The 14,742-nt window shown below is 35.7% G+C and overlaps 1 protein-coding gene across 1 annotated transcript in view; it reads right to left on the minus strand.

Moving 5' to 3' along the window:
* The window catches only part of nAChRalpha1 (nicotinic acetylcholine receptor alpha1), a 137,489-nt gene that overhangs the window by 61,734 nt on the left and 61,013 nt on the right, over window positions 1–14,742 (minus strand). Inside the window, exon 4 of the mRNA XM_017613298.1 lies at window positions 3,914–4,023. Within this exon, the coding sequence (XP_017468787.1) occupies window positions 3,914–4,023 (110 nt within the window). The remainder of the gene's footprint in view (window positions 1–3,913; window positions 4,024–14,742) is intronic.

Raw genomic sequence — 14,742 nt, forward strand, 5'->3', positions numbered from 1 at the left:
AATTCATTAACTTCGCACATTTCAGTCTATTATTTTAAAAAAAAATAATAATAATAATAACTAATGTTTAAAATTTGAGATTTGGATAAGAATAAAATAAATAAGTAATTCAAGCAGTTATTAAATATTCTTAATTTTTGTCTATGGTTTGGCTTGTTGATTGATAATAGAAATTTATCAAATAATTATATTAATAGTGTAATTAAAAAGTCAAGAATAATTGAAAATGAGCAATAATAACAAAATAATGATGTAATTAAAACTAATGAATTAATTGACATTTTTTTTAAGTAATTAATTCTTAATCATTAAAAAGGTGGTAATATCGGTATTTGATCATTAAACGGTTATCCAAAAAAACATGCCTAGTATTATGAGTATTAATCATTACTTAAACGGACTAGTATAATGGTTTACAATATACCCAAATAAAAGTTATATTATTTTGTGTACTTTATTGTATTAAACTGTCGAAGTTAAATAATACAGGGTGTGAATAAATCGTTTTGTACTTGGTAGAAGTCTGGTCATTTTCGAACTAGTTCGGTTTCTGTTAGGAAATTCTAGTTGTAAACTAGTATTTTTCCTGACTAGTTTGGGATTTCACTGCTGGGTTGTGTTGGGCGTGGTCGCTGCCACACTTTAGGTTCTAATATGATAATTGAGGGATTTTCGTCACAACGCTTTCTGTTGCACAGTGGAAAGGAAATTTCGCTTGGCTAACGCATTAAAAATCCAAACCCCCGCCTCCCCCGCCCATGCAAGCCGCCACTCTCTCAATCCGCTTCAGCTTTTTAGTAACACTCAATTTGCATATTACTTAGTGTAGCCACGCTATAGCAGAGAAACCCTCTATTTACATATATATAGTACGTACGTTGATCCTTCTGCTCAACGTCGCATCATTGGTTTGGTGGCGCTGCTTTGCTTTTGTGCGTATAATTGAATTTGGCGAAGCATTAAATATACTTTATGCTTTTAAAATTTGCAAATAAAATGTGAATAGAAAATTGTTTGTTTACGGGAGAGGAGTAATGGGATAGAAAGGAGGAGAAAGCTGTAGGAGTATGGTATATAATAAATTGCTTGATTACATCTTTTGCGTGTGAGTTTGCGGTTTTATTGCCATTGAGCTGTAAAAACCTGAGCTGAGATTTATAAATTTCAGTAAAAAACTTTCTTTAAAGCGTATATTAAACTAAAATCAACTGAAATAAAAGTCAGAATGCCCACATCCTCTTTAGGGAAGGAGCCTCTGCCCAACTGCTGGATGCTATTAAAAAAAAATACCAAAAAATTTACGGCATGCCACATCTAATATTACAGTTGTTATAAGACGGAGCACAAATTTAGTGGGAGATTTGTGGTTTGGCGGCGACTCCGACACCTTGTCTCCAGCTTCACTCCCATCAGAGAGCGAATTGCCATAACCAGCATAAAGGCTAAATTTAACAGCATAAGCCTGATATGTGTTCACGCCCCGACGGAATAGAAGGATGATGAGTCCAAGGCGCATATCTATCTATGTACTCGTAGTATATGAGCAATGCCCCCGTCACGATTTTAAAATCGTGTTTTGTGCCTTTAACGCCAGGGTTGGCAAAGAAGGCATAATTGGTCGATCAGTCGGAAATTTGCGATCTTTTGCGGATGCGGTTCGATTGCTTCGAAGATATTTTGAATTCTTCGACATTGGACTTTCAGTGCCGGCTATTAGAAAATTAAACATTGGCTCATTTATTCACGGACGTAACGCTTTTGTTAAATTATTTAGACAGCAATGGAAGACATGCCTTATGACGACCACAAAGTCATGATCAGAGCAGTAAAATGTGCCAATGGAAGACGTAAATGTGAACTGTTGGCGAAAATGTTGGACCAATTAAAAAAACAAAGCATTTTGGGCGGCACGAAGCCTGCCGGGTCCACTAGTATTTGTATAATGAAAATCTATCAAAATATAGGTAATTGCTTTCTAACGTTGATATGTGTGCTTAAAACTGTTAGCAGCCTATCAAAATTTGCAATACGTAGGGATACAAACGATGAATTGATATTTTTGAAACAATGCTAATAACGGTTCAAAATTCGATGTTTGCCATCGATATTTACGATTTCCTAAAATCGCTAAATTGACAATACATCAATGACAATTTCAAAGATGTTTTAAATATTGACTTAAGTGTGACTTGCTTCGAGCTTTAAGCTCCAGCGAAATTACGATGATATGCTTCTTTATCCTAATTATAGGAAGATGTATCGATGTTTCTCCCCAAACTTTGCATTTCCAGCACTATGCGGAAAATGAAAGTATCTCCCAAAACAAACACGTCTAATTTCTAATTTCAGCACAGCTGATTGCAGTCGTGGGGAGTGGAAAAGCCATAAATTGTACTGTTTCTGATCTCAACATCGAATAAGTGATTTCGGACTTGCACGATTGTCGAACTCACCGATTCAGTTTCATTAGTTAGTTCAACCAAAGATACTCGACCAGCATGTCACTGGCCGTCAAAAGGCGTATTAATTAAATGATTGTGGTGCTGCTGGCTATGATTAAGTGCTCAAAATAATAGGCGTTTAAAAAAAAAAGTTTCGTAATTTTATGTAGCTTTTCACTGCGCGAAATTGCCTACATATCTAATGCAATGTAAAAATGTACGTGTATCTGTATAAATGTTTATTTCTCCAAATAGTCCTGCCATTTGTTATGCACATTTTATTTTCTCAGTTTCACAAATTTTATTCAACCATCATAAAATAGCGCTAACTATGCGCTTGAGCAAAGCTAATTTAAAAAAAAACTTTTATTGCCACATTTCTTTTCCGGAAGGAGCCAGCAGCCCTAAATTTGCATTAATTTGATAAAATAGATAAGCCAGTTGAGTCAGCGAACAGAAAATCTGAGATTTGATTCGGAATTATTTAAATTCTGCTGGAGAGGAAACCACTCTCTACTTTGATATATGCGGAAATTGTAACTCTGTTGAGTTCAAAACAAACAAAAAATTAGTAAGAAAATTTAAATTGGTAAAAATTATATTTCATTTCATTTATGTCACAGCGAACGGATGCAGAGCAGGACAGTTTAACGCCACGTTCTGCTAACTGCGCTGTCGTCAAAGTTTCTCAAATTGAGAATGTGAAAGCTGAAGACTAGCTGCTTGGCCAGAAGACGTCCGACTGTAACAACGTTGTGTAGCCAGTTCAAATCGCGCTGGAGCAGTTGATTTTTCGAATTGAACTTGTGGGCATCATAGAAGCTTTTTTGTAATTAAATTTGGAATCAATAAATTCTGAAAAGAAATGCCGTACAACAAAAAAAAAAAGGAATGCCGCCTACAGTGCTAAGCTGCGTTCGGGCGCAACGCGAGCTATGTGGGACCGCTATAGGAAACTGAAGAAGGAAGCGGGGCATATTTGCCGCAATAAGAAGAGTGATGAAGTAATAAATGAGTGCAAAAAGCGTGAAATGCTGGCCGACAGGAAAAACTCCAGAAAATTTTACCAGAGAATTAAGCGACCTGCGGAAGGTTTCAAGTACTATATTACCGGATAACTTTGGACCACGTGAAGCCAAAAACGCAACATTTACTGGAAAAAAGGATTGTCAAAGTATCCGAAAATCAACTGGTGGGTAAACGGACAAAAATCCACATTTCAGCCAATTTTTTTTGCTTTGCGTCTTTTTTGCTGGCTGGCAACATAGTGACTAAATTTAGCATCATACGCTCATAAATAATTGCGCTTAGTTTTATTAATCTTATGTATGTGGTTTTAGTTGGTTTAAAATTCAAGATACTTATGCACATTTTTCAGCTAGAACATTTTTGGTGCAACTCAACAACTTCTTGAAATTTAAAACAAGTAGTTGTTTAAAAATTCAATTAACTTAGTAACTAATTGCACTTACTTATTATAGAGCACAATATCCGGCAGCCAGATGTGTTCGGATGGCACGTGCAACGTATCTACACCGCCATAATCATCCGGATTCCATTTCAGTTTGTAGTCATTCCATTCCTGCAACAACAACAAAAAAAAGAGAGAGAACAATACAAAAAACATTGAAATAAATATTAGACAAGCTGGCAGACAGATAAAAACAGTAAAACAGACAAAAGCAAAAGCAAAAGCAGTAGCAAAACCGCAAATATGATTATCGATAACAGAAAATTAATGAGGAAAAATGCCAGACGGCACTTGCGCACACAACTGTACGTTCGAATGCATAAATTAGAACGTTTAGTTAGGCTATCTGCACACTTGTCGTCCAATCATAGTTGCGTTATCGTCTCGCCCTGAAATTTTGAGCCGAGCACATGCATTTCAGAGGAGATCTGCACACTTGTCGTTATCGGCTAGTTATCGGCAAATAATAAGTTAATATTTGCATAAAAATTAGTATTTTTTGCATAAAATCTGTGGAAATTATTAAAAAGTGGATAATTGCATTAAGATTCAATAAATGTGAGCGCTTTAACTATAAAATATGACGAAATTGTTAAAAGTCTCTGTGTGCATGCACAAAGCACACTTCAGGAAAAGAAAAGGAGATATTACTAAAAAATTATGTCTAGAATTGTTGCAGCACAGTCTATATTTTAAAAATTGCAGGTTTTTGTAAATATTTCGCGAAAATATCAACTAGAAAAACAGGAAATACCTGCTCCAAGTGAATTTTTAGACGCCAAATGAATTGCAATATCACGACCGAGTGTGCGAAAGTGTAGTCGTCATATAATCGTTGCATCATGATTGTGACGATGAAGCAACTATGATTAGACGACCAATGTGCAGAAAGCCTTAGGATGCAAGGCGCGTGGCTACGAATTTGTGTGTGTATGGAACATTCGTATGTGTGAAAATGTACAAATGTAGATGCTGACAGACAGGCCCAAATTACTGTATAAAATTAAATTCGAGAGGAGGAAGGCGAAAAAATTGTTTACATGGCATATTGGACTTTTTGTTTCGTGTTTTTTTTTTTTTGCATATTTTGAATGCATATAAAAGTAATCAACCAATTGGAAAAATGATATTCGTTAATATCACTAATTAGATACATTCTATTTTAATTGTTTAAAAAATATGCGATTAAATTTTTTTGTTATTTTAATAGGACTTTATAATTTGACTCTAAACGGATATTAGCTGTACTTGTTATTCAATTAATAATGCATTATTGTTTGCAAATTTGAATGCATATTAAGTAGCATTCGTTGTATTCGAATTAAATCTAATTATGTTAATATTATACATTAGTACAAATAAAATCCATAGCAATAACTATTTGGGATGTACAGGCATATGTACAGGCATATGTATGTTCTCGTGATCCGATTTGGACTAAAACGTGTATAAATGTTTGTAACTGAATACATCTGCGTTAGGTATTTTGACATACATACATATTTTGGTTCTCTTCTAAAAAAAAAACTTCAGCCTTTTCTCCATAAACCTATTTATGACCATAGATAATTGGAAGTGTAGTGCACATTGATACCTTAAGAAGGAGGACGAAGGATACTGGTTAGTGGGAGGTGGGTGTGCTTATTGTCCGATTTCAAAGATTTTCAACAGCTTTCGTAGTTGGGCTCTAAGCAAGGACCGTCTAAAGGAATTGGAAAGGATTGGTGAAGAGGCTACTGAGATACAGCATTTCATCATAAGTGGGCGGCGTCACGCCCATTTTCCAAAAATTTCATAATAATATTACTTAGCATCAAAATTTTACTTCACATGCTCATTTTTAACAATTTGGATGTAATAATTACTGAAATATCGGCGGTTTTGCATTTTTCGAAAATACCGTTATGTGGTAAGTGGGCGTGGTACCAGTCCAATTTCGCCCACTTTCACTACCAATCTACCTTGGATAAAAGGTAACCCAAGTACCACGTACGTTCAGATATCTAAATTTTTGCTCGAGTTATCGTGTACTCGGACGGACGGACATGGCTCGATGGACTTTTCTTTTCATTCTCATCATTTATGTATGTATACATTTGCCATTTACAACCCTTATGCGAACAAAGTTATAATGCCCTTGTGCACAAGGGCGCTCGGGTATAAAAAAGGCGACACTTATAGTAATTTGTTGAATAGCAAAAACTGTTTTTATCGAAGTTTTTTGTTCAATAAATGGCTATAAGTGACCACCACGTCAAGGTGCACGAATGGTATTTTCAGGGATAGTAGTCGAGAGTTCTAGCTTTAATTTAAGCCCAAGTGGAAGGTTCTATCACCTTTTGTTTTTATTTTTGCTGGAGTTTCGCAAATATTTCAAAAAAACGCAATTTTTTGATACTTTGATCACGTTTTTCTCAAAATCTAAAGCCGATGGAAACTTTATACTTACAGATTCGTAATCAGCATAAAAAAGGCTATCGAAAACAGCTTTAACATTTAAGGAAAAAATATTTTTTCAAATTTTTGATGGCCTGTTTAATATTTGAATTAGTAAAAGTGACCATAGAAAAAAGCTCCCGACGGATTTTGCTCTCTTTTTTAGGAAAATGTTCAGTGAACACCCCCGAAATAGTAGCAACAGGAATCGGAGAACGGAAGCAACTTGAGCTTGAGCTTGAGGTTGAAATTATTTCCATTGTTGAATGCATTCAAATTTACAATCAAACTGAGTACCTTACAATTCAAATTCCATTTTAAGTAGAAAAAGCTTTACAATTTGAATTTCTTAACTGACGAGTAGCATTGAGTTTTAATGTTTCTCCAATCACACAAAAAAAAATTTGAATAATAAATGAAAAACATTTATTCAATTCAAACCACGTTTGCGATAGTTTTGTAATTCTATTCGAGCAAAAAAAAAAAAATAAAGAAAGTTTTGAAGAAAATGTACATAAGTATATTTAAATATATAGTAAAAAATTTCTTATGATAATAGTTGCAAAATTTGTATCATAGAATTCGGAACCTCCAGCACCACCAGCCACTGATATTAAAGAAAGGCTTATCAGTGGGGAATATATATTTAATGAAAAAAGAGGACGTAGCCAGGCTTGGGAGATATTCGCAAAAATTAAAAGTTGTAAAGGAGAAGAAGTGCGCGCGATTATGTTGCTTGCAGAAAGTGCTTGAGCATTTATAAGTTTAACGGCAGCACATCAAATATTCTAAGCTAAAAATGTTGCTCAAATAGATGTCAGCGTGGAAACGAAACAGGAGAGTGTTACTCTTATAACGAAATGGGCAATAAAAAATTGCCGCTCATTTAAAATAGTTGAAAATTCCTGATTAAAAGAATTCGCTAAATTCTTAATTAAAGTAGAGCAACTTTCGGTTCTAATGTGGACATTAATAAATTATTACCCCATCCTACAACAATATCGCGAAATATTGCGTTGCTATATGAAACCTTTAATATAAATATAAAGTGAGCTGCAAAGATATAGGTTACTCAAGAAAACGGCCCTTAGTTAGCTAAGTCCTTTTGCGTTTTATGCCAAACTACTTCATTTACTTCAAGGGTCAAATATTCGGCTGAAGATAAGTAACATTTTAAAAATATTTGGATGTGACCTCGACGAAGACAAGCCCATCATTGTGACAGACCGTGGATCCAATATGGTTGCAGCTTTTCGCGAAGACCAAAAAATTCACTGTGCCAACCGTTTACTGCACAATACGATTGAAAAAGTAGTCAAGGCAGTACCCGAATTGATGCAGATGGTAGCGAAATGCAGTAAATTAGTTAAATACTTTAAAAAGTCAGGTATAAACTCAAGCTTAGGACTCACCTTGAAAAGTTATTGCCCCACGCGCTGGAATACAATTTTTTATTTGATGAAATCAATTGAAGAAAATTGGGTTGATGTAACCAGTATATTAAAAGAAACCAACCAGACGAACAGAATAGAAATTTTGTAGAACTGAAAAACATATGGCGCAGAAAGATCAGGTGGAGAAGGACTTGGCTTCACTTGGCATTTCCAATTGGCGTCAGTTGGCACAGAAAAGAAACGACTGGCGTGCTTTGTTGAACTCGGCCAAAATCGCTTAGGCGGTTACAGCGCCAAATAAGAAGGAGAAGAAGTTCGATGTAGAATAACAGTATGGACTTCCAAAGAAAATTTTTCTGAACTGAAAAACATACAATTTTTGGGTGCACAAGCGCGAATAGGTATTGAAAACGTCCTTCTTAATATTATTTTTATTTTATCCCAAACTAATAAAGTAAAAAGGACAATTTCTACCCTTTCGCCCTTGTGTACCAAAACATTTAATTCTCATTCATTTTTACAGAATATTCTCTATCTACAATTACATACATACCTATCGTCACCTGAAATGCAAAAAGGGGTAACAAACATCATCGCGGAAATGCCAAAAAGTCATAACTAATAAAAAATTTAAAACTCACTTTTAGATTTAGGTATATGATGGATTTCATCGAATTACAAAACAAAACTATTAAATAGTCACGTCTTTTTGCATTTCAGGTGTACTTGTATTTTTCATACAAATGTTTTTAAGTATGTATTTGTGTTTGCAAATTTTTTTGCGCCACACATTTAAATTTTCCACTTATTTACTTTTGCCACAGCTCAATGACTTTCTTACTTCTGTTGCACAGTTTTATTTCCAATATATGTTCTCAAATTTTTTCGTATTCACTTACTGCCGCTGCTTCCACTGCTACATACAAAAATATTGTAGTGGTATTAAAGTTAAACTTGTTGCATTCAAATTACTAAACAATGGAAAAAGTAAGTTCATAACTGTTGTTCAACACGGATTACTTCACATCACACTTGCCCCGGCATTTGCTCAACTTACGCTTCACGTTAAACTCGAATCAATTCATTTCATTCCATTTCATTTAAATTAACTTCAATTTGTTTCACTTAATTTCAGCTACAATTTGTATGCATTTAATTTAAGTGTGCCACAGTGTTCTGTGCTGCTGAGCATTCAATTTCCCAACGCTTGTCCTATTGTATGCAGGCACCTTGTAGAATAAAAACAACCAGCTAAACATCCTTGAATACTAATTTGATTTATTTACTTATCTAAGTCGGTCTCGTTGAAATAGAAATAGCCAAAACTTATTTGTGTTGAGCTTGGTAAAAATGGAAATTTTGGTTTTTTAGTCTATTTAGAAACGTTCATTTATAATTCTCCGTTGGGATTGTGCTCTTATCAGATTATTAAATAGTAAAATGCGAAAAAATTAATAGATTTTATTTAACTTTACTGTATGTACATGAGCCTTCGAAACTTCAAACCTAGTTCAAAACCCGATAACAATGGAGTATAAAAGGTAAAATAATCCGCCAGATGGCGTAAGAGTCGAGACATTTGGAAAACCCGTATTTACTATAGTTAGATTTGGTTCATATTTAGAATATATTGTCACAAGGAACGAACAAAGACGCGATCTCAAAATTTGACCGCGAAAAAAGACGGCAAACAAAAGCGTCGGCCAAGAAAGACGCGCTAACTTATTTGAGAGCGAAGAAGGACGCTCAAACTTATTTCTGGGGTCAAATATGTTTGTGGGTGTAACAGTATACAAATGCCCCAAAGAATTTTTGTGGAATGATGCTAAAGTAACAGTCCTTGGCCAGGCATAAATCTATGTTTTCGCATATTTCGTCGCCGAAGTTTTTTTTACACTCGCGCGTCTTAATTGGTACCTAGCGGCGATATATTACTAATAGGGAAACTAACTTGGTCGCCATTGTTCTTCTTAAAAGAGGTCACTCTAGTCTTGAAACTAACTCTTCTTAACAGCTTCTTCTCATAGTACCAGTTGTTCTTTTGGGCTCGCTAAAATACGACTGCTTTTTCGGCGGACGTGGCAGTTGGTCGATTTTCCCCAATGTTAATACTTTTCCTTTCCTGAGTGAATATATTTCAAAAAACGAATTTCAGCAAAATCGAGTTACGTTTGCCGGCTTTTCCTGCAACTTTTATAGGGATCTGCCATTTTTAAGCGTTCAGTCTATGGAATATCAATGACATGAATGCAGGAGGACGCAGCTAAAATAAGTTTTGCTATTAGTTTAAAGTCCACAAAGTGTTTTTGTACCAATCACCCTCCACCGCAGAAGAAATGTCCTTAATCCTGTAAGGACTAGGAAAAAATATGAGAACCTGATTTAGAGGCACCCTTGCATGCTATTGAGCTTAATATTGGAAATGAAGACAAATCCAGTTATGATCGATCTTTCAACTACAAATTCCTGATCCCGTAAAATCCGTATATTCATACAACACCGACTTCCTGTGTCCTTTGATAACTGCTAGAGCAGTTTTTCTCAGGAAAAATTCCTTAGACATGTTTAGAATAGAGTCACAGTTGGATATTTACACACATTTTGATCATCATAAAAAGTGGGATCTAATCCAAGGCTTTGTCTCTCTGCTGAGACGGGGGTGGGGAAACCGTATACGAGTCTATATAGTGAGCCTCTTGCTCCAAGACAGGCGCCTGCTTGCAGCCGCACCTACTGGTTAACAGACGCTGCAGTCATCAGTGAGCCCTGAAACCGAATAAGTAGGAGTGGCCCCGCCGAAGCTCCCTCTCTTTCTGCCGTGTCCCAAGGCTCCACTAGGATTGGTTCCAGCATCTCGCACATGGCTTGCCCAGAGTGTGCGAACGAAGAGTAGGGATTGAGTACATGTGAACAAAAATTTTCGCATATTTTTAAACCAGTCGTTGCCTACGGGTTAATGACAGAAAACTTCTGTACATGCACATTACTTCATGTATTAATTTTGAAAAAAGCATGATTTACTGTTTATTGTGCGTGAAACCAGTCAAATATGTCAAAAAAACACATACGGATACGCATGTCTTGATTCTATGAGCCTGGGAAAAACTTTTTTTTTTCGAATAGCGGTCGCCCCTCAGCAGGCAATGAAAATCCGCCGAGCGTCTTTCTGCCCTGAAAAACAGCGTCTCATAAAAATACAATCGCTATTCGGAGTCGACGTAAAACTGAAGGTCCCCGCCCTTTGTGTGACAGCGTCAAGGCGCACGCCACAAATTGGAGAAGAAGCTCTACTAAACATTAAAATATTGTATAAGCGCCAATATATTATTATAAAAAAAAACTGTTATTTTTTCGTCTTTAAAATTCATACTCGGTCGGTCTCTGAGGTACACTCTCCTCTTCTTATGACGTATAAGATTCGACTTTTACCTAAAAATAGGCAAGTATTGTTACTTCTTTCAACAATTATCTGTGGCTTTTTAATTAGTCCTCTTCTGCATCAATGCAAATACAACTTATGCGGTAGGATTCCCAAACAGGCAGCAAAAGCGCAAAATAAAAGTTCTGACGACAAAGTAGAATAAAGCAGACGAGGAAGAATATTTTGATACATAGTAGTTTATTGATACTCGGAGTGACATTTAAGAGAATTTAGCGATATTTTATGCAAACACATTCAAAACAAAAACAGCAAGCTGCAACTTTGCCTCAACAATTTTTTAATACCGGCTTATTTTCTTTCGCAATTCGTAGCTGTTGTGGTATGCGTTGGCAGAACTTAGTTCCACTGCCGTTAGTGGAGTGAAAAAATTGATTTGCATGCAACAGCAAAATATTTGCATTGTTGCTTTGCTGTTTGACGCTGACGCCACACAGACAACAAAAACTACTGCAATACTGGCCAGAGTATATAATCCGTTTCCACCACAAAAGGGTTACGCCCAATGGTGGTGGCATATATGTACATATGTATGTAGAACTTGTGTCAGCTGTTGCCGCTGCTAGTCGCACTTAGGCGAGTTAGCCATTAATTCATTGACTTTTAAAGTGCGTCAGCTTTTAGCTATTCAACATCGAGCACTGCCCTTCCCAATTTTAGCCGTTTCTTATTCTCTTCTATCCATTTGTATGCTTTAGCTATACATTTTTGCCACTTCGCTATTTTTTGTTGGCAAATAGCAGCAATTTTCTGTATAAGCCGCATAAATTATGCAACTTCGCCTCGAAGTATGCTCCATTTTTTATATATACATACAAATAGCAAATAGCTTCCCAATTTGCGAAAACGACTTCGTGACGTCGTCGTTTTCAACTCGTAATGGTGAACAATTTGTTCGCCGGCGACGTTTGACAACCACTCGCCGGCAAACTCGCCGTCGGATGAAAAGCACAGTTCGCCGGCGGGCCGTAAAACCGATATAGTACTAGCGAACTGCAAAACGATGCTCAAAATCTTTAACAAAAACCATACAAATCCAATTTCAAATTAAGTGCAATATTAAAAAATAAAAAACAAATCAGGAAGCATTCCTAAAAATGTCAAACTTTTCAATCTGAATTAGAAGAAGAAATATAAAGAACTTTTAAGCTCATTAAATTTTAGTGTAAAATATTTTACTATATAGTACACATTCTGTATGGAAAAAATTAATTCGATAAGACGTCGTTTCGAGTTCACACAAACGACTTCACCAAACCGTCGTTGTAACGACTTCGATTCGATGAAGAAAAACGACGTCGTAGTTTGTATAGAAAAAACCTCTTCTTTTCGAGTTCACCCAAACGACTTCACCAGAACGACGTCGATTCGAACTCGTCCTCGCTCTATGGCAAATTGGGTTGTACGTGTATTTGTATATTTGTATGAACTCATCTTGCGGCGCCACTAACTCATACAATCCATTGGCTTTGGCGGGCTTAGTGCAACATTAGCCGACATGGAAAATGCGAATTGAGCCCATTTTGATGACCGCGTGCATATTTATGAGCACGACCATGCTTCAATCTACCACTTAGCGGCTCGTTTATTTCTTGCGCGCAAAGTAAACATTTTCCGTAAATCGCCATGCGTCTAAAAGGTTACTCAAATTGAAAATGGCCATCAAATCTCTTTGCGGTAGCATACTTTTAGATGCAACAAAATACATTTTTTTCTAGCTGATATTTTCTTTCACTCCGCAGGAATTTTATTGTTCATACAGATTTCTACTATTTGGATTATATAATTTTTCATTAGTTTTTAAAAATTAATTAACAGCCGCTAGCCAACAAAGTTTCATTAATTTGTGATTACAGAAGTACATCGAGTTTGTATGGCTTTCGAACTCTTCGTTGATTTGTGTTTTTGATATATGTAATACTATTTAAATTTACAAGAAAATTTATTGCAAAAAGCAGCCATCACTTAAGCTGCCGTAAAGTTTAAACATTTTGGAAAAGTTTTTGTTCATACTCCCGGCAATAACGCTACTGTCATCATTGGCTGGTGTAAGTAATGGTAACAGCGCCGTCGCAGTGGAATTTATTCTGGAAGTGGCTTCGCCAAATTTTGATAGCCAAAAATGTTTTAATAAATAACGGATGTGTCTATAAATATGAAATATGGAATTATAAGAGTTTCAATATAAATCGGGTCGACGAGGTGCAGGTAAAATTTTCTGCAAAACGTTGCATAGTGTTGGGTAAACTTGTTGTTTATTAAGAAATTTTTGTCGATAAAATTTAAACATTGCAGCTTTTAGAATCACACTGCGTGTATGGCTGATATATTTCCCACAAACCTGCAAAAGAGCGACCGCAAACAGGGGAACTTTTAAAGTGGTCAAGATATAGTCAGGTTAACAGCCATGCTAACGGGATATTGGTGAACACGCAGCCGAAATGAGCCCTCCGTACAACCCAAGCTGTCATAGCTGCAATCTCTAAGAAAACTAATAAATTCTCCACGCATAAATCATAAAGAGATTCTGCATTCAAAATCTTATCGGAATTTCCAAGTGCTCCAACACAACACAAAAATATTCATCGATAAGTCCAAGTGGTTTGACGAATCATGGCAGCATATAAGTAATATTTGGACCACACACAAAGCGTATGAATATGGTGCTCTCAACGCTAATTGGGACCTGGGCAAATGCTCAGGCGATGCTTTTATTAGACAATCAGCGCCATTTTTTAAATCAGCAGCGAGGATAAATATTTAAACATACTTGTACCAGTTTTTGTGAAGTAGAAAAGCATCTTCAATCAGAATGCATAAAAGGTCTATCCTGAATATTTTATGGACGAAAGTGCGTAGTTCCGTTAACAAAGGAAATACAAAAAAGATCTGCAGCGAAATATTGAAAATCAACGCTAAAATTTCTTGTTGAATTTTTCTAAACTTTGACTAAACCTTCGTAGTCTTAATAGCTGTTTCCAGCTCTCAAGAAAAACGAAAAGTTTGTACAAAATGACGCACACGAAATGGAAAAGAAATTTTCTTTTATCAAAATTTCTTTAATCAGTTTACAGCTCTCAAGAAAAAAATGGTCTAACATATGAGTTCGTGAGAGCAGAAGTGGCGTAACTAAATTTTTTTTTGTGTACTTCCGTACTTAAAATAGTCTCAAATAAAATAAATGAAAGTCGCTTATTCTTTAATTTTTAAGGTATAGAACTATGCTATGCAGCTCCAATTAAGGAATAATTGATCTTTACTTTGAAATTTATCACATTTGAAACTATTTTAAGAAGTTAAGCACGAGAAAAAAATGGGGGTTAGGCCACTTCTGCTCCGTGGCCTCATATATGTATTCATCTTTTCAAGAAAATTTATAGCAAAAGCAAAGTGTTTTTTCTAGTAAGAGAAAAAATGAAAAAATATTCCTTGTGATTTTCCTTGAGGGCTGGATTCCAAGCATTAGTATGAACAATATTCAAAAAAATTTACGAACAAAAACTTGTAAATAAGTAAAAAAGTCTAAGTATGGGCGAAGCCAAATATTAAATACCCGGTGCA

Source organism: Rhagoletis zephyria, unplaced genomic scaffold (genome assembly GCF_001687245.7).
Source record: "Rhagoletis zephyria isolate East Lansing unplaced genomic scaffold, Rhagoletis_zephyria_1.1 Rzeph_scaffold_00643, whole genome shotgun sequence".
NCBI classification, from domain to species: Eukaryota; Metazoa; Arthropoda; class Insecta; order Diptera; family Tephritidae; genus Rhagoletis; species Rhagoletis zephyria.